The 21,113-nt window shown below is 41.7% G+C and overlaps 1 protein-coding gene across 2 annotated transcripts in view; it reads left to right on the top strand.

Moving 5' to 3' along the window:
• The first annotated feature begins 6,712 nt into the window (after positions 1–6,712).
• Positions 6,713–21,113, top strand: part of GOPC (golgi associated PDZ and coiled-coil motif containing) — a 33,450-nt gene continuing 19,049 nt past the window's right edge. For both annotated transcript variants that reach the window (XM_076333480.1, XM_076333479.1), the window contains exon 1: positions 6,713–7,006. In XM_076333480.1, the coding sequence (XP_076189595.1) occupies positions 6,713–7,006 (294 nt within the window). The remainder of the gene's footprint in view (positions 7,007–21,113) is intronic.

Raw genomic sequence — 21,113 nt, 5'->3', positions numbered from 1 at the left:
AAAATTAGAAGAATGAAACTGCAAAACTCTAGTTACGGAGCATTTAAAAATGTCTGAGTTAAGACAGCCCATAAAACCTGAAGATGGATCCCTTATAATGTACATGATGGCACAGACCACAAAGGGAAGATGCAGTCTTCTCACAAAAAACATGGAGAAGCTGAGCTCTTACAGTCGGGGTGTCCCTTGTCTATGGAAAGGACAAACTGCAGGGAAAGACCAGCTTTAGGGCCTGCAGAGGGCATGGGTAGGAGCTTGGTCCCCGAGGGATGTCGCAAGCACAAGCAATTTGGCAACTAGGAGCTGCTAAGTGATGGCGTATGCTCTATAAAGAATCCTTGGCATATTTAGCTGCCATATGCTATCAAGTGCCTGCCACTGAGTACGTGTGAATTGATAATTATTTTTTGCTGGAGGTTTTTAACTTGGATTTGGACCAGTTTTTCATAGGGACAACAAATGGCATTTCTCTGCTGCAAAGGTTACCTCAGATCAAGCACTTCACTCCAGAGTGGATCCGGCTGCTAAGGGAAACAATCATAACATTGTTTTTAGAAACATTATGCTTCCCTTAATCATCTGTTGAATAATCTGAATTGCTTTACCGAAATATTTCTTAAACAAAGAGCCTCACAGGGTTACACCGAATCAAGAATGTCAACCTAAATGCATTCTAGGCAAATTAATGATATCTAATTAATATAAGGATTATAAATTTATCAAAAGTGATTTTGTGTTTTATTCCTACAAAATAAAACTGCAAGTAGAGTTCACAAAAAACAGAGACCTGTCTGAAAATGATGTCTCAATCTTCTCCATAAGCCAAGAATTTTGTGGAAATATTTTTTATCCACTTGCATAGTATGTGGAGAATGCGCTTTCTGACTCCAGGCAAGGTCATCTTCATACACTGGAAACAGTTGCTGGATGACTTAAAGCAGATTTTTCCTCTGCACAGTAAGTAAGCTAGGCTTCCTTTTCTTCCTCCACGCTGGCTACATAGAGGAAAGCGATAACCCCTTAGGAATTTCTCACATTTCGCCTGTCCGTGGCACATTTGCATTCCAGAGGAATTAGCACAGTGAAACCTGTTGAAAAGGAATAAAACTTTGTTAAATAAAAATTCACATATCGAGGAGTTTTAGTCATTGCCAGTTTTATGATAGTGCTGAGGGATGCCAACCACAATCAGATGCATCTGGGGCAGGCACCCCACAAACAACAAATAAGCAGCACCCACGTGGAGGAGGTCAGTTTGAGTAATTTCATACACATATGCCACTAATGCTGCTGTAATTGGCCTTCAAAGTATTGTTGCTAATGGTATCCGCTTGATGGAGAACTGTTACTCATTACTAACTGAGCCACTGAGAGCACTGCCCATGAAATCACAGATTATGGTATGGTATGGTATGATGACAGATTTCTAGTAATGATATTCTGAGTTAGTCCCAAAAGGAATGAAGAGGGGGAAATAAAGAGGGCAGATATGATGGCTGAATCCATTCTCAACCTAGAGTTTAAACTCACGGGTTCTTTGTATATGAACATTTATGTAAGATCTGTAACTAACCTGTGTGAGACCGGGACTCTTGCAGTACCACCTAAAAAAAGTACGGTGGCAGGGATGGATCATCCAATCGATACTGGAACCATGACAATTCTGTTTCTGGCATTTTGCACACACAAAGGTGGTTCAGGTCAGTAGTTAACAACCGTGACCTGTAAGGGCTTTTCGGAGTGCTGTATGAAGCGAGCTAGTCCTGGCCCTTCCGTTTCCCGTGGGTGTCTTTAGCCTTTAAGAGCAGCCTGCTAGTGACTGCGCATCCAACGGAACCAGAATGGAGCTTAAACTGTAGAAGTTGTCTACTGTTCAAACTGCGAGGCACAGTTCCAGCAAGATGAGGACTCTGAAACAGCAGTTTTCAAAATTATACCCGCTGTGTGCACAAAAAGAGGGTTTCATTCTTCCACGCTATAAAAGCTGAACATTTTTGGTGTTTTATTCATTTTAAAAAATAAAACAAAAATTCAGAATGAGAAGAGTTAAGTGTTAAGTGTATACGTAGAAATACGCATGGGAATAAGACCACAATAAACACTGTAAAAAAGAAAAGCTGGTCCGAAGAAGTGACTTGTGGAAGTTGTCTTCTGTAAAAAGAGACCAATAAGGAGTGAATGTTCCCTCAAAAGAGTAGTGAGTGAATTGTTGCACCCATGGACTCACTGCGTGGACTGTAAAAGGCAGCCAACTATCAACTCTCTAGGCCTGCAAGGCAGGAATCACCTAAAATGTAAAAAACTAAAAAGTCTGGGTTTTGTTAGCAGAAATTTTCTGTAATGACAACTGAAAATGTATGTCCCTTTAAGTATCAGTGCAGATGGATAATTTCCTCCTCTCTAACATGCTTTAGAAAGGCACATTCTAATCATCTAGTCTAACTCCTTTTTTAGAACACGAAAATCTTGCTTTATCATCTCAATTTTCTCCTAGACTTCGATACTGCAAGGTATTCTTTGTTTTCTCTCCGTTTCCCCTTTGGTGTCCCCGCTTGTGACTGTACAACCACCCACGCAATCAAACCACTCGAGGTGCTTCAGTGCTAACCACACAGAAGATGGCCTTGACATGTGCACACGCTGCAGCCTGGTGCGCACAGCTGGGCAGCTGCAATTACAGAAGTTTCCGGGTGAACTGACCCTCATGTGCAAACACATGTGTTTATATTGTAAATTCTTTGTGCAGAGGCTAGGTCTAAGCAAAGGTTTGTAGAATATCTCACACAACACTTTCCCAGTCTTGGCATGGACACTAGATACCAAATATACAGCAGCAGTGATGTCGATCAAAGTATTTTTTTTTTCCTTTTGAATTGGGTATTACTTTGCTTTATTTTGTATGAAAATGTGTCCTCCTCATGCTTAAGGTCATTTACTCTTTAAGCACAAAGTAAGTTTTCAGATAATTTATCAGGCACTCCAGTAATCAGTTAAAGTACGTAGGTTTAAATTTATAAAGTACTGTTTGTACTCAAATGTACTTAATAGCAGAGTGACACAGACACCTCACATTCTCTACACTCTACCTTGTCTAGAATAATTGAAATTATGTGCATAAATTATATGTGAAGAAATTAGGTGGTGATGAGCTTCACCAGCTCTGCCACATGATAGATAAGGTCAAATGAGCAGATCAGGAAACTTTCAGTAAAGTCCTTTTGACATTAAAGGTACTCAACAAATTTAAATTCTTTTCGACATAGAACTTGCTGCAACTATCTGATTGTTAGAAATGTCTCTTGGGTGTAGAAAGGATTCTTGCTGCTGGACCAGGTGACTCAAACTACCGCTGTTCTTTAAATGTTCTTCAGTTATTTTGTTGATGTTATCAGGGTAGAGTATACTACAGTTTACTTTAAATTGATTTAATCTAATTGAAGGCCAAAACGACTAATGTTTCTTAGGTTCAATTCCAGAATTACCGCACAGCTTGCTTACAGAACAGAGTTCAGGCTGTCTGTGGGCTTTTGGCAGGCATTTCAAAGGTAACTGGAATTGATCAGAATTTTCTAGGGGACCTACAAGTACAGTTTTGAGAGAATTAAATTATTCATGTGTTTACCCTTATATCAGTGATACCTGCTTTTATTTTCAAGCCCCTTTTTACACAGTATTTCTGGTGAGGAATATAAATAGTACCTAATGATAACTACATTTACTAAGATATGGTGTCACAACCACAAATTTTCTTAATAATATATAGCATTCCTTCTCATTTATCCATAGTCCACCAAGTATTGGACAGATACTACGCTGCAGGTAGGCTTCTAAAAGAATTGTATTTGAGAAGCTAATCTTTGAGTGGAATAAGCAGAGACAAAACCTTGTTTGACGTGTGAAATGTAAGGACATGCAAAACAAAGGTAGCATTGATAAGGGATGAAAGAATTAAAATTAATGACCACAAAACTCTGATACCACTGTAGATAAGGACAATTTAAGATAGAGCTCGACCAACCCCTAAGCTAAAGGGAAAGGACACTAAAAACCTAAGAATATGTGATTCTTTAAAAAGAGGCAGTCCTATATAAATTACATTAAGTGCAAGTTTTTAAAGGCAGTACTTGCTATAGGTATGTTACGTAGTAACTATGGGAAACTTCCTTCTCAAGATAGGAAGCAGATACCGTTCAAATGTGTGATTGAGATATATTAGCAGAAAATTTTAATGCTTGGCTAAGTGATAGGTTACTGTTCCATTAAAAAAAAAAGGCAAAGAATGTAGCGTAATTCTGTAGGTACTTCTCCAGTGTGGTATCTACCAGAATCAAAGCCAAAACTAACATAAAAACTGATAGTCCTAAACAATTAATTTTATTATGTGGCTGAACTAATTTAAACAATAATAATAGTTTAGCTTTTGATACAGCAAATACTTTGATTCCCCATGAGACACTGTTGTGTATGTAAAAGACAGTCGATATGGCTGTGGAGAATGAATGTTAGAACGAAGGTCAAGCAAATGCTCTGTTAAGCTGGGCTCACTCAGAAGCACTTCGGTGACTTCAGACACTTAAACCCTCTTTGCTCAGCTACTATTCTGAATATGCCAACTTACTGAGCCAGGTTTTTTTCTGTGGGTATATATAAAGGTGTTTGTAGCTTTTGTTTCCATCATGGATGGGCTTAACAGTAAGAGCACCCTCGTTAGATGCCCAGTTTGTTATTACCGACCTTCAATTACAGTGCAGACAATTTGAGCAGTAAAGGGCCAATGATCAGGTTTGTAATAATCTGTAAGCTTCTTGTCAAGCCTAAGATAGCAGATCCCAGAGGAAATGTGGTATCTACCGTTAGTGGCGAAGTTTGCTCTTATCCAGCTGTTCTGAAAGCACAGATTGATGGAAATACAGTTCTTTCCTGCTTTAACATCTCTCTTCACATTCCAGGTGAGTGGTCTAACTACTGAGCTGTAAAGGAGTATCTTTCTGTCTCTCTGTGTCCCAATCAATTATTCACGCAAAGTGGAGCAAGGAAAGAAACTCACCCCAGGATGCCCTACAGCCCAGAGGCAGGGCGTGCAGGGGTCCATTTTCTTGGTATCCACTCCTCTGCTGAATGGAGGGTCCCTGTGCTTCCCCTCTGTTGTGCTGGCAGAGTAGTTTGTGGGGCCATGTGGTGGGCAGGATTAGGGTCCTGATCCGGGTTAAAAAGATCCTTTTTCTCTTTTGAGGTGGAATTATTACTTTGATGCAATAAAGCCAAGCTGCAAGAGATCTCTACAAGACCTGCTAATAAAGCTCCCACTGAAATCAACATCAGAATCGATCACAGTATTTCAAAACATACGAGCTGTAACCAAGGTGAGTGCCTTGGAGAAAGCACCCATGTAGAGATAGCTTATTCCCTGAAATGTTTCATTTTCAGAACCAGAATGAGCTAAAAATATGCAAATACTTTTTATATGGCTATAACTGCATTAATCAGTGCTTCTAGAGATGCAGAGGTGCCTGGGGCAGTCCTTTTCATACAATACTTGCAAGTTTGCATCTTTGCTGAGCACGAGTGATGAATGTGTAATTGCAAATCCAGCTGTGTGGTTTGCACCTGCCCATGGCGCTTGTGAATACAGTAGTGAAGACTTCTCTTTCCTCTCCCAGAGGACGAGGGAAACGTGTACGTTTTAGTAATTTTGTTGGTATTGCAGCTATTGATACTCCCGTCTCTTGAACCCCCCCAAAAAGTGGAACTTCTCTGGAAGATACAAACGACACTGGGGAGAGCCTGTGAGGGGTGTGCTGTAAGGTAAATTGTCAGGTCGAAGTGACCCCCCGGGGCCCACGTCCCACCACGGCCTCAGGCTTGTTCGCAGGGGGGGCCCCACAGGAAGGAGTAGCCAGCACCCTCGGGGGCAGGCGACGCACCTCAGCACGAAGACTGAAGTTGATAAATGCTAAATGCAACGCAAAACTAATTCTTCTCCTAGTGAAAACCTTTGTTTAGGTCGCGCCGGACGCCACGCTCTGGTTTTTTTGAGCGGCTTTTCAGGAGAGGGCAGGGCGGGAGGAGCCGTTACTGGCAGCCGGGGGCGGGGGGAGACGCGGGCTGAACGCGTCCTGCCTGCCGCCGGAGGCCGAGCGGTGGCCTGAAGGGCCGGTGAGGGCTCTCCCTGGAAACGGGGCGCCCCGCACGGCGACGGGGAGACGGGCCCGTGGCGAGGCCAAGCCAGGCCCGCCGGGGCGGGCGAGGCCCCGCCCCCCCCCCCCTCACGGCCCGGCCCGCCGCGCCGCAGCGCCCCCTGGCGGCGCAGGCCGGGGAGCGCGGCGGCCACCATCGGGGGTTTGGCGCTCGGCCGTTGCTGCCTGCCGCCGCTTGGAGTTGTGGCAGGCAGCACGAGCCGCGCGCTGCTGGCCGCCGGGCGACGGCGCGCCGCCTCCGAAGCCGCCTGTCGGCGCCGCCGCGCACGCGCGCCGGGCACATTCCTGTTGCTTCCCTGCGTGGCTGCCCCAGTGGAGCCGGGCCGGGCCGGGCCCGCCGCCGCCGCTGCCGCCTTGTCCTGCGGGGCGGGAGGGGGCGCGCGCAGGGAGCGGGCCGCGGGGGGCGGCTGAGGCGGGGCGGGGGCTGAGGCGGGGGGCGCGGGCCCTGCCCTGCCCTGCTCGGGGGGCCGGGGCGCGCGAGGGGAGGGGGCGGCGGCGGCGGCGGCAGCATGAGCATGGCGGCGGCGGGCGGCGGTTCCTGCGGGCCGGGCGCCGCGGCCTGCGGCGGGGGCGCGGCCGGCTCGGCCTCGGCGGCGGGCGGCGGGGTGTCCATGTTCCGCTGGCTGGAGGTGCTGGAGAAGGAGTTCGACAAGGCCTTCGTGGACGTGGACCTGCTGCTGGGCGAGATCGACCCCGACCAGGCCGACATCACCTACGAGGGGCGGCAGAAGATGACCAGCCTCAGCTCCTGCTTCGCCCAGCTCTGCCACAAGGCGCAAACCGTGTCCCAGATCAACCACAAGCTGGAGGTGAGGGGTGGGCGGAGGCGGCCCCCGGGGGCCTCTGGTCGGAGGTGGGGGCGGTGGGCTTCTGCCGTCGGGGTCGTGCTGGTCTTCCGGCGCGTCCCCCGCCGCGCCCCGCGGGGAGGTGTCGGGGTGGTTGGCGGGGCCCGTGCCGAGCCCCTCCCGTGCCCTGCGGCTGCTGGGCGCCGTGCCGGGAGCGGCTGGGGAGCGTTAACCTGGCTCCGCGTTTTGGGAGGCTGTGTCCAGCCCCGCGGGATTCAGGGCTGGCCGCCCCGATCCTCTGGTTGTGGTTATTATAGCGTGGGCATGAAGCGGTGCGTGCCAAGAAAAGTTCTCTTTGATGTTGAAAGCAGCAGTCTTGAGCAACAGATGCCGCTGACTGGTCTCCTATTTGCATTAGGACCCTAGTGAATTTGGAAAGCCTTTTAAAAATGGGAGAAGGACGTGTGATCAAGACGCTTAAAGCTTATAGTCAGTAGTCAAAATGAGGACGCTGTTCCGGCTTACAAGTAAATGTAAGGGGGATGGGCTTTGACAGGTCCTCTTGTCCTTTTGTACTGTGAGGCAGATCAAATACCTCTCTGCCAAACTTAGTGTCAGAAAATTAGCAGTGGAGATCGCACATTCTGTGAGAATAATAACTGTCCTTACTGTTGGAAAGCTTTCTCCGTGCCTAATCCAGAATTTCAGTCAGGGTGGGAAGAAAGAAGCATCAGCTGGAGCCAAGCTGGCTGGTGCTGATGCTGCTCAAGAGGCAGGGCTGCAGGTCCTGTGACTTGTGCAAGAACTGGAGCGCTCTGGAAGGAGATTCTGGGGAACTTTGTGGTCATTTTATAACTGTCCAACCTGAGTCATCTTTGGTTTAGTAGGTGATGTCATTTGTCTTGACCTTAACCAGTGTGGATGTTAACTGCCCTCTTGTTTTTCTGTTACATATTAGAAGACTGTTGATGTGGCTTCCCCCAGTTAGCTTTTCCCTGAGCTAAAACCCTCCAATTTCTTCAGTTTCTCATGTAGGCCATGCTTTTTAGTGTTGTATTGCTTGTTCTACTAACTTCTAAATATATGGGAGTAAGGGGAAAAACTTCTTCAAAACCATGAAGATACGTGCTTTGTAAGAGCTTCAGTAGACAAGTAAACCACAGAATTCAGTTCTTTCAGTCCTTTGTGTTATTATAATAAAGGAATTTGAGAATCTTCAAACAGTAACCTGCTCTTCTGAAGGTCTGCCTTGCAGTGGGAAGTAAAGTAAGTAAATTTGCTTTGGTTTTAATCAGGTTTCTTCCTGGTATGAAGACATTGTTATGCAAAATAATCCATAGAGTATTACAGAGGAACAGGATATTTCAGAGTAGAACGAAGACCTCGTTAAACTAGGAGCTTTTTTCATTGCAGTCTTTATTTCACCAGAATACTTACTGTAGTGATGTTTATGGTTTTCTTTGTGTTTATATTGCTAAGCTGTCATACACGTTTTAGTGTTGGGTATGTATATATACTATCAACCTATACAGTAGGCTTAATTGTATAGGCATAGTAAAATAAGATTTATGAGTTTATAGTAGACAATTGGTATTTATTGCATATTACACAGGGATGGTGGGTGTTGTGTACAGACTTGTAAAACAGATGAGTTTTCAGGTTATTTTAAGAGAATGAGTCGATGCTTGGTAAATATTTCTTGAAAAGTTGTTTCAAGCTTAAATATTTTGAAAGGAAATGATAAAACTTAGATCCTGAAAGGTATTTTGGTATCTAATTAAAATCATGGGGGCACCTAAATAACTGAAGATCTGTGCCTCAGTCTCGAATGAGTTGAAGAGCAAAGGAGCACAGTTAGTAATTGTAATAGCATAATTATTGTGTATGTCTAAGTGCATGAACTAATTGTTTGATAAAAATGATACTGAGAATCCAGAGTGAGTGCTTTAGCAGTGAATAAAAAGTCTTATTTTGTGAAATATTTTTGTTACTGATCCTAGTATTAGGCCTCATATCTATAAAGGAGTTTTTATCTTTCAAATAGACCTTTAGAAGGTTATAGTATTGTCTTGAAGGTTGTTAATTTTAGGACCTCATGATTATTAGAGTCATAAACTTGAAATGAAAACTGCCATTTAAAATCTCCAAAAGATGGAGCTGCTTTGTTGAGAATGAGTGCACGTCTTTTTACGTGCACAAATGTCTAGTCAACAGCCTCTGTGTCAAAAAGAAGGATACAGTTACATATTTTGAAAGAAGTCACTAACATTAATATTGGAGTTTAGTATGTGATCAGTGGATTTACTTTTTTCTATAATGCAAGTTACTTTATTTCATATAACTTTTAAAATTGCAGTCATTTCTTAATAGCTCACAGTTATAACTTTATAGTGCTTGTACATTTTAATACAAAGGTTTCATCACATTCATAAAAGTGTCATTAGTCATCATTTACTTGGGTGCAAACACTTATTCAAGCCAGTAAGTTAAATTCATCTTCAGAAATATGCCTTTATTTGGATTAAAATAATACTTTGACTGAATGTGTCAGTGACTGTTAAAAGCTAGGACTTTACTCCTGCAGCTGTGTTTGCCTGCTGTTGTCTTACTGAATAAGTGATATTATTTCCTAAAGGAAAATCAAATTAATAATAAAAAACGATTAATATAATTCTGTTGTTTCTGGGTTCCATTTCCTTGACCAGAATTGTCGGCTCTTACTGTAATGTAGAATAAAGAAATGCAGTTCAGACTTCAATTTATCAACTTTATCAGCTTAATATGCATTCTCAGATAGATACAATTGCTTTTAAGAGGCACAGCTTGCTTGGTTTGGTGCTCCTGCACCACTTAGTCAGATGAAAGCTCCTGCTGTAGGACTTCGGTGCAAAAAATGTTTTGGCATCATTGGTGTATACCTACTGCTAGAGAAATGAGTCTAGGTAGAATATTGTATGAGGGATGTTTCTGAATAGTGAAAGAAGTATTCCAGGAAGACGGTAGTTTCCAAAGAGGGAGTTATATGTTGCCAATTCAGGGGTAAGTTATTTTTAGAAGGAACCTGAAGGTAGGCAGATGCACAGTGGATGTATACAGATAAATTTACTTGTGCTTTAGGGTGGTGAAAGGTTGTAAACATATTACTGTGCTAATAACATTTGCAGTCCTAAATTAAACTAATTAAACGAAAGGGGAGGAGGATTTGTTTTCATATTTTTCCTGCTGGTCACAGTAGGACAGAGTTGAATTAAGTAGCTTACCAAAGAGGAAAAAAAGTGTCAGGTGATAGAAGCCACCGTCTTTTCTGAGATCATTTGTTCGTACTGAAGTGAAGCTGAAGAAGTGTATCTTGAGGGAGGACAGTAAGGGCCTCAGGCTGTTAGAACAAAAGGAGATGACAGCCATTTTAAAGGAGATTTTTTTGTGATGCTCTGTCTCTCAGAAAGCATTATAAATCAGCAGATTCAGGCTGGCAGTCAGTGTGTCAGATTTCAGTAAGATTTTTAATTGAGAGGAAGTTCATAGGATTTGTTTTTTCTATTTGACTGTCACTTGAGGTGAAAAAATTACATGATGCTGACTGTAAGGTTGTCTAAATGTCCATTTCAAAAAATGAAAGTTCTGTATAGTGCAATTTTGTAGACATAAAAGAAGTAGGTCAATGTGCCAGTGAAAACTGAGCTTGACTTGAACTCTGGCGCTTTGACTGCCGGTCTGATTCTGTAATTTTAAATGAACAAGCTAGAAAGGAATGTTTGGTAGAGCACACCCTGTGTCTTGGCAGTTGTGTTAAGCCAACGTACATGCTAAAGTTAAGGAAAACATTTAAGTATACGTCTAAGAAGTTAATCGCCTATGTAGTTTTATGCCCTTGATGAACTTGGAATCGGTTAGCAGGTTTAGAGGAACATGTTCCTATAAGGTGAATTCTTCTATAAGTAACTTGTTACTGTATCAGCTAAAGCATGTGTAGTATTACGTAGGCAATCTGAAGATCCCTATTAAAAAAACAAAAACCAAAAAACCTAAACGTAGGTGGCTTTAGGTGCCTGGTGACTTTCCATATAGTGTGTGAGTCCATCTTATGGAGCATACTGTAGAATTGTAGTCCTGCTTTGTTGTTTAGCAGTACTTTTTAAACCAAGGTAGGACCATACACCTTCTTATGAGGGTCTGTTTAGATTCCCGCCCCCCCTTTCCTTTGCTTTGTACTGAGAAATGCAGCTGTTGAAGACCAAGATATTTCTTTACCTCATGACAGATGTGTCTATAAAACTGGGAGCATAATTGCGATAACTTCATAAGAAAAGTAGATTGTTTAATTTTTTTCAAATGTCATAAAAATTTCCAGTATTTACTGAGATGTTATTTTACTAATTACACTTTTAAGTCTGAATGCTTTTTCCTCTTTTGGAATAGAAATCTGTTGGTACTAGATAGAATGTGGCCTTTTGGAAAATCAATTGAATGAGATTTGATCCAGCTAATTTTATATCCTAAAATGTGAGCAGTTTTCAGATGTTTGGGAAGTGGAAGTACAGGTTTGCATAAATTTTCCAGTTGGTTTATAGACTTAAATTGTCATTAGTTTGATACATATAACTTCTCTCACAATAATTACGCCCTTTTTAAAGGGGTCACCTATACTTAATTCATATTTTCCTGTATCAGAACCTCTGGAATTCTATACAAGTTTAACTAGCTTACTTTAGTTTCAGTCAGCATGTAGTAAAGTGTTTTCCTTTTCTCTGTCTCATTTGTTGGGAGTTGCCAAAGAGTAAGTGGTAGGTAACCAGTGTTTTAGTTTATATTTCTTAGTTTTATTTACTGAATTATGTTGCATAGCTAGTATGACTTTCAAAACAATGGCAATAATGGATTTGTATCATCTTAATAAACAACTAAAAACATGGGCAACGTGAAAAAAATGTCTGTGAGGCAGACAGAAATATGGCACTGGCAGCGAAGTGTACAAGCAGTGATTTAAAAAAAAAAAAAAGTGATTTGTGCTTCCGTAAGTAGCTGCAAACAGAATGATACAGTCAAATACAAAGTAAAACAGTGGCAAGAAACAGTACGTAAAGCAAAGTGAAAACAATAATAGGTTGCTGCAGTAACAGGTATTTTAGTGATAGAGATGAAAAAGATCAGTGACTGGCATATAAATGTTGGTTGATGTATCCATTTCTGTAAATGGAAGCCAAATTTTTAAGATGCTTTATGTGTATTATTATTACGTTACTGTTTAATCGTTGGGAGGAAAAGTGCAAATAATTACACATCCAAAATGGCACAGAAGATAAAAAAGTATGAATGTTGTTTTGCATCCTTTTAATTTGCTGACCAGTCTTCTAAATGTTTTGTCAGGCCTAGAATGAAATCTGAGAAATGGAGCAATTCATTTGTAGATGTCTTGTATCTGTACAGAATACAGATTTATATTCTGTATGGGATGTATTAAAGGTGGACTAAATTAATTTATGATTCATTTGTTTGTTCAGTTTCATACACTGCATTTTTACCAAGACTACCTACATAGCTACACTACTGTAGTGTTTACTTAGGGAGTCAGTAGTCATAAATTTTGTTGTTCATGTTCTTAGTAGCCACATGATAAATACCATTTTGCTAAATTTAAAGCTTTAACTAAAAACTTAAGTCATATATGTCCTTTTTGAGGTCACAATAATAGTGAAATAAAGGCTTTTAATTTCATTTAAAAATTTGTAAGTACAGTCTCTTAAAATAATTTCTTGAAACAGGCTAGTCATTTTCAGCATTGACAAGTGGTAAGCATTCTTTGGTTGTGTTGAAATTGGTTATTTTTAATCAACAAAAATTACGGTTCCCAAGTGTATCATTTATTCAGAAACTCACATTTTGTACAGTGCTGTCATATTGTTTAATTTTGCAAGTAGCACAGTGAGATTAATAGGGCTCTGATCTGTTTCATGGTTTCTCATTCAAACCAGTCCATTAAACTTAATAGGGTTGTGTAAGAAACGGCAGCAAATGCTGCTTAATAGGCAGGAAGAATCAAATAGTCAAGGCTGAGGAAGGGTAGAGTGTTCTTGTCTTTTGGAGAGCTGTAGTCGGAAGTGGTGAAGTGACACTGGTGAGATAATGGAGACAATCCTTTCTTCCAGCAATTAGAGAAACATAATACTTAAGAATTTCGGATACTTCACATCTAGGGGCTGATGCCGAAGTCAGTGGCATATTAGTATGTGGGCTGTGTGGTTCATAACTGTGCACAACAGGCTCGTTTTTTGTTGAACCAACACCACTTGCCTATCTAGTATCTGTGAGTACGTTTAGGCCTCAGGCTGTAGGAGCTACAGCTGTCACGTCCTGAAAAATTGTTTTCTATCCTGCAGTTGTATAATGTTATGAGAACACTTAGGAATGATGATTTCATTGTTTGTAAAACATAATTGGGTTTTTTTTAACCTACTTTTGCCTTTAAGCGGCATTTCTGTCTTTAAAAAAATGCCCCCAAAATGTAACATTAAGCAAATATGCTAGTGTCATATCTTGATTTTTGTATTGCTTTTTTGTGCATATACTGGAGCAGAAGCTACAGAGTAGTTGCAGCACTGTAGTGTGCTCTGTTGTGTTTCATGATCCTAGATCCTTCAGCCTTTAAATCAGAAGGTTAATAGTCCCGATCAGGAGTGAATGTTTAAATACATAAACACGTATGTCGGTAAACTCTCTGGACTCTAGCAAAAATTACATGAGGACACGCTGCTGAAGAAGTAAAAACACCTCATACACTTTATTTGTCTGAATTTTGGTTTGATCCCGTGGCAAGATTTATAGGGTCCTCTCTTGTAAAATTAGCTATTAAAAATATATATATACACCAGAGGTGTTTCATTGGTAACAGAATCAATGGAGCTTGTGAAATCTCACTTCCTACTGATTTGTGGGGAATGATTTGTCCTAATGCAAACGTCGAGCACTTTCTTGAGTCACTAAGACCTTCCAATTCAGGTACCCCCAGTTCCCTCCCATGATCTGTGAGTTTCCACACCGCAGCATCCTTTGCCTTTTCATCTACCTATGGTTGTGGTTAGTTGGCTGGACAAGAGGCAGCAGCACAGTCAGTAGCTCAGAACTGCGCGTGTGGTGCCTAGCCACCGTGCTGGTTGCGCTGTTTGTCTCTGGGTGGATTAAACAAACTAGCTAAGGTCTGACTCTTCCCACTTTTCCCTCCGTGAGGGCACTAATCTGTCACTCTTTCCTACTGAGCAGCTGTTTTGCGCAAAACTTGTCTGTTGTAGGAACTTTAACCATATATACCTTTACCTCTCTAACGGATTTGTTTGAATCTCGAAAATGGATTCAATTCAAATCAGCAGGGAGGGCAGGTGAAATAGGGAGAAATGTACACATACAGATAGAATGATGGCACTAGACTGCCTTGTTTAGGAAACTAAAATAGAAATGATGAAATGTTACTAGTTTTTGTGGGTTTTTTTATTGCTAGTCTGCTTGTGTTTGATGTTTCTTGAAGTCCTAGATCTCTAGATGCTGGCATCTAGAGATGATATGGTGGGAAAAAAATCATCTTTCATTTAAAAAGACAGTTTTCAGACCTTTATGAGTTTAGAAGGCTTGGTATGAGAATGAATTAGGTGTACTCGAACGGCCTGAAATGAAAGGAAAATGAAAAAAATCATTAAAGAATATTTGCTACTTTAAAGGCATTTGATGAGTGCTTGGCTTACGACTTTTAGTCACTGGAGGCTGGTAATATGATGGATATTTTTGTATGTATCTAGCTTTCCTTTGCTGAAAAATCTGTTTTCTAATATGTCCATTATGCTTAGTCTTTTTTTGAGCTAGAAATTGATATACCAAAAAGTGCATCATTACAAGCCTCAGAAAGCATTAATTACACTTTGATGTTGAGGGCATTCAGGTCTTCCTCTCATTTTTATTTGGTGTGGTGAATAATACCACTGCCTTGTCCTAGGATTATTCAGGCCTATGAGCTATCTTTCCAACTCAGCTCAGCTCTATTTTGAGTCCTCATGTCTGGGCAATGGATAAATCTTAGATGTTTTTTCATATCTATTAGCTCAGATAAAACTCTTGTTTGTACGGCAGCAATTATTGGAATGATAGCTCAGAAAACAAAAAAGCTTTTCCCAAAGCTAAAAACATTGTCATTATTTTATCTGACGATGCCATCTCTCTGTTTGCCCCCCACCCCCCTGCAACTGGTTTCCCTTTCAGTAGTGAGAGGTAGATTGTTTCCTGTCAGCATGATATGTTAGTCACCATCATCCCACTTTCTGAAGTTTTCTCAGTCTGTGTGTGCTCCCTCTGATGCTTTAGATCTCAGAGGTCGCGATATTGCCATCTTCTAATGCCTCATTCAAGCAGTGATGGTTATCAAAAACGGTAACTTGTGGTTTTAGCATGCCATCTGTCTACTTCCTGTTGTACAGTTCTATACACAAATACCTCTGTATTTGTCCTTCTCTTTCATGTTACATTTATTCATCATTTCCTTTGTGTACTTACATTGTAAGTTGTTGAGGGCAAGGTCCACATTTTTATTCTTCGTTATGTACAAACTTAGCATAGGATCTTTGAGTATGGCTCTGAGATCCTACAGAAATAAACTATTTTTCTGTAGTTATTCTAACAATCACTTTTCTATGAAAAATGTACAGGTGGATGAATAAGTAATTTTTTATGAGTTCAGACCAACATGAAAAAAATGATTATATGATACAAAATAATCGGAAGAGACCTCAATGATGTTTGTTTTGTTTCTAAGGCTCAAACCCCTCTCCCTCCTAATGAAAAACACTGGTTAAGACTTCAAGAACTCTATGACTGTCAGTGCAATCAATCCCAGCATTTAAGCTGAAATTGATGATATTGACAGCTTAAAATAGATACTTAGCATAAGATCATTTATATCAAACGCAACTTTTTGATAACTCATAACTGCTTGAACAGAAGATAAGAACTGTTGATTAAAAATAGAAGGACATTATGTCTGGACTGTTTTGTCTAGAGATTTTTTTTTTTAAATTTTTGCAATAGTATTTTTGAATGCTCTGCGGAATAAGTATTTGTCTGTTGCTTAATGCCATGATTTATTTTCTTTTATATCTTATGGGAAAAAAGAATAATTTACAAATTCTTGAGTTATTTCAATTGAAATTTTGTTTCAATTTTCATAGGTGCAAGATCTTTGTGAAATAGAAAGTACCTGGTAAATGGCAAAATGTGCCCAAAAATTGAGTAAATATTTAGTTAGCCTTTCAAAACTATTCTTCTGGTATCATCTCTGCATTAGATTGTTTGGGAGATAAATATTGAGTTTTACTATTTGATTAATTTGACCAAAATTGGCAATTTACTTGAATTGTAGACTTTTATTTAGACTTAGAAGTAGCTGGATTATAGACCAATGGAGTCATAATCTGAAACAGTAGCTCTTTTTGAAATAGCACGTGCTTACTGGTACTTTGTAGAAGAAAAGGAAAAAACAGACTTGTGGGATTACCTTTCCTCCCCCCACCCCAGACAGATCAGATCAGTATTAAAGGTTGGTTTGGTTTTTTATTCAGAACAGCGAGGAGAAAAAAGGTAAGAAACCGAGGAGTATGTCTTGTGTAGTTGACAGTGTATGGATTGTAATTGGTACAGTAAATACAAAGAAATTAACAGTAATGTGTCTAATAATTATTGATAAATTGGAGAACATGCTTTTGAATGAGGTACTTCAGAAAAATAAGTGATTCTGTCAGTAATGCTGTTCACTTTTTCTTGGTCTTTTCCCTAGTGTCTCATTTACGTAATTTCTCAGTTCTCAGTTAGCAGCCAGTATTGAACTGAAACATTTCTCAGAACACTTCAGGAAAAGTTAGTGATTGCTGTCTCCAGACAAGAGAGGTGGGAAGAGTGGAGCATTGAAACGAACGGTCTGACTTCCTTTAGTAAAAAAGAAGCTTGGTTATTTTCCGGTTGATTTCAGTAAGCTTTGGCTTCCATTGTAAGGCCCAGACCAGGCACTTCCCATTGCCATTGGCACCGAATTCCAGTTATGGATCTTGGTCTGAGAAAAGTATCCAAGACTTCAGTGAGTCAGAGACAAATGAGCATATCTCAAAAGGCATTGACCTTGCCAGCAGGTGTCAGAATAAAAGGAAAAAAGAGCTGTGCAAATTCCGTCTCTCTCGTATCCTGTCTGCTTGATTCTACAGTTCTCTCTCTACCTGTGCTATAGGGCTAGATGTGGGTTTTCATGATTAAATCATACTTCTGTGAGCCACAGTCCAGTCCTGCTATTAACTGTGTGTTGCCTGGGGCAGAGACTCACAAATAAGTTAGCAGAGAGAAACTAAGGTGTTACCTTGCAGTGTGATACTTGCTAATGCGTGATAATTGCTAATCTGCACAGTTGTATATACTGCCTGAAATACAGAAGAGTTCGTCTTTTGGCTGAATCAGCAAGTTACTGTTAAAGGATGTTATAAAAGTAAACATAGTACCTTCTCTTCAACCTCTGCCCCTTATTGTTCCCCAATGAAAGTTTCTGTTCTCTATTTCTTTGGTGGCTCTTCCTAGGAAATCTCCCCTAACCATGAAGCTCAGTGGTCTCCTGTGGCTGGGTGTTCGTTACTCTGCCCCAACTGGCTTCTCCACAATTCTAGAAGAGTCGCAGGTGACCTTCAAAATATATGACATCTCTCGCCCAACAGTCTTTTTGGAAAGTACATCTAAAAAGCTACCAATTAAAGGATTGGTACAGTTGCTTATGCAACGTTAATTTATCCTCGTTGTGCTTATGCAAATTGAAACATTGTAATTACATGATCTGGCGCCATCTTTTTCTGTAGAACCCCTGCCTCATGCAGTGAATGGTGCTCTCAGAAGGCATGATAGCTCTTGTTTGTGCTCGTCATTTTCTCTGCTGTCTCTGCCTCCTCTCTGTTTTTTACTGAGTAGCTTCCAAAACTGAATGTAGAGCTGTTGAATTTCCAGTGGTCTTTCCATATGATTCCTTTATAACAAAGTGAGGGAATGTGAATAAAAAACAGAGTAATATATGAGAGTAATATAAAGGAGAATTAAGTGAGCTGGCCAAGCTGAGAAGGGCAGAACTTCTGTGAAGTAATGTAAAGATTTGTCAGTCTTCATAGAAGTAGATCACAAGATTTGAAACCAGCTTATTGTGTTCGCTGCTTTGTAATTTGCACAGGGAAACAACTCCCCCCCCCGAACTCTATATTCTCTTCCTTATATGCCATTCTCTACTAGGTTAGGCTGGACAATATTAAACTGGTGTAATTTATCTGTTCTGCCACTTTCTGCTTCTCCAGGCATTTCGAATCAGAATGGATGAGTGTGTGTGTATAAAAAAAAGTAATAAAAGCTAGTATGTTAGCTGTTAGTACCTGTTTGAAAGGAGGAAGACATTAGTGGTCTTTTTTAAAAGTAGAAGTAATATCATTATACATTATTGTCCTGGTTTCAGCTTAGATAGAGCTAATTTTCTTCGTAGTAGCTGGTACCATGCTGTGTTTTGGATTTAGTATGAGAATAATGTTGATAACACACCGATGTTTCAGTTGTTGCTAAGTAGTGCTTACACTAGTTAAGGACCTTTCAGCTTCTCATGCTCTGCCAGCGAGAAGCTGGGAGGCGGCACAGCCAGGACAGCTGACCCAAACTGGCCAAAGGGCTACTCCACACCATGTGACATCATGGTCAGTATATAAACTGGGGGGAGTCGGCCGGGGGGCAGTGACCGCTGCTTGGGAACTGGCTGGGCATCGGTCGGCGGGTGGTGAGCAATTGCATTGTGCATTGTTTTATATATTCTTTTATCATTATTCTTCTTCTTTTCCCTTCCTTTTCTGTCCATTAAACTGTCTTTATCTCAACCCACAAATTTTACTCTTCCCCCCCCCCCCCCCCCGATTCTCTCCCCCATCCCACTGTGGGGGGCAGGGAGTGAACAAACGGCTGTGTGGTGTTCAGCTGCCTGCCGGGTTAAACCACAACAGTCCTTCTGGTGCCCAATGTGGGGCACGAAGGGTTGAGATAATGACAGATCTGACCAGAATGTATTAAAGCAAATTTGTTATAAGCATTCATCATATTGGTTTAATAGTCGCTGGTCACAATGTTGATTAATTTACTCTCAAAGTTGTCGTGCTTGCTCTCAAAGTTGTCTTTTGTAACCCCTTACTTGCTGTATATGTTCCCTGTTGTGCTGTCTGTCACCTCTGGGAGCTGGATCAAGGATATCGTTTTGCTGCTCTGTGTAACACTACTGGTTTATGATATGATAAAATTATTGGTCGTGAGACTAATTTTTGTAGTTGCACTTCTGTATTTGTACTCGGCATTGCCGTCATCTCCATACCTCAGGAGCCACCTTTCGGAAACTATTAATAATGACACCTTTTACCTTTTCTCTTTGGGGAACCAATCTATGGGGGGCAGGGGGGGACACTTTCTCCCGCTCCTTCACCTTCCCTTTCTCCTCCAGGCTAGTTACAACAGCTCTTGAGAATTTTGAATATCCTTGGGATGTTCAAGCCAGCATGCTCCTATTGCTATGTCTCCTGAATGTGGTTCAGGTCTTGTTTAAGGTTAAACAATTATTTAAGAATACCGTCCAGAGATCAACCCCAGCAACAGGCACTGCGGCTACTCAAACCCCAGCGACAGGCACTGCGGCTACTCAAACCCCAGCGACAGGCACTGTGGCTGAACCAGAGAACCAACCCATGCTGGTATCAGTCACGCCTATACACAAGAAGAAATACACAAGAAAATCAACTCGTTTAGTAAGGGAGGAAGATGAACCAGGGCCATCACGAGAACAGGAGGAGGAGGAGGCAGAACCCATAAATGAGATGGTAACCACCCGATCCCTATCCCTGAGTGAGCTGTGAGATATACGAAGTTTTCAGTTGTCGTCCAGGCGAGCGTGCTGTCACCTGGCTGCTCTGATGCTGGGATAATGGGGCCAGTAGCCTGGAATTAAGAGGGTAGGGAAGCCAAGCAGCTGGGATCCCTTTCTAGAGAAGGGGGCATTGACAAAGTGATTGGAAAAGGGGCACAAGCCCTCAGCCTCTGGACGCAACTCCTGTCAGGCATGAAGGAAAGGTATCCCTTCAAGGAAGATGTTGTATGTCGCCCAGGCAAGTGGACTACCATAGAGAGAGGTATCCAGTACCTGAGGGAATTAGCTGTGCTGGGGGTGATTTATGATGACGTGAACAACGAGCAGTTATCCAAAGATCCAGATGAAGTCAAGTGCACACGACCCATGTGGTGGAAGTTTGTAAGGAGCGCACCATCGTCATACGCCAATTCATTGGCAGTCATGAACTGGAAAGATGGAGAGTGGATGAACAGTGGATGAATTGGCTGGCCAACTCTGGCAATATGAAGAAAGTCTCTCTTCCTCCCTCGTCTTGGCTGGGGAGAAACTGTCCCGGAAGGTCCCACAACTCGAAGAGGATAGGTCCTACTTCCCACCTGTACGGACCAGTATCTCGGCTATTAGAAGTAAGCGTTCTTTTGCTCAAGAGAGAGGATATAAAGGGTGCACACCACGGGGCACCCTATGGTTTTACCTGCGTGGCCACGGAGAGGACATGAGGAAGTGGGATGGAAAACCTACCTCAGCCCTAGAGGCACGGGTATGTGAGTTGCAAGGAAAAACAATCACAAAAGGGTGTTCTTCCAGGAAAATTGCTGCTCCAGTTTCCAGCGGGCAGTTCCCCAGACAGAGTAGAAGGGCCGATCTTACTTCTGATCTTAATGAAGGAACTTTTGATTCGCATTTACAAGAAGTGAGTAACAAACTATGGCGAGGACTAGAGGGGCCCTGCCTCCAGCCAGGTGGAGGAAAGGGACAACCGGGTTTACTGGACTGTGTGGATTCGATGGCCTGGCACATCAGACCCACAGGAGTATAAGGCTCTAGTAGGCACCGGTGCACAGTGTACCCTAATGCCATCAAGCGATAAAGGGGCAGAACCCATCTGTACTTCTGGAGTGATGGGGGGATCCCAACAGCTAAGTGTATGGGAAGCCGAAGTAAGTCTAACTGGGAATGAGTGTGTCATTATGGTTAAACCAC

Source organism: Aptenodytes patagonicus, chromosome 3, assembly GCF_965638725.1.
Source record: "Aptenodytes patagonicus chromosome 3, bAptPat1.pri.cur, whole genome shotgun sequence".
Taxonomy (NCBI): Eukaryota; Metazoa; Chordata; class Aves; order Sphenisciformes; family Spheniscidae; genus Aptenodytes; species Aptenodytes patagonicus.
Note: the sequence above shows the minus strand (reverse complement) of the source record. Positions and strands in the feature narration are given on the sequence as shown.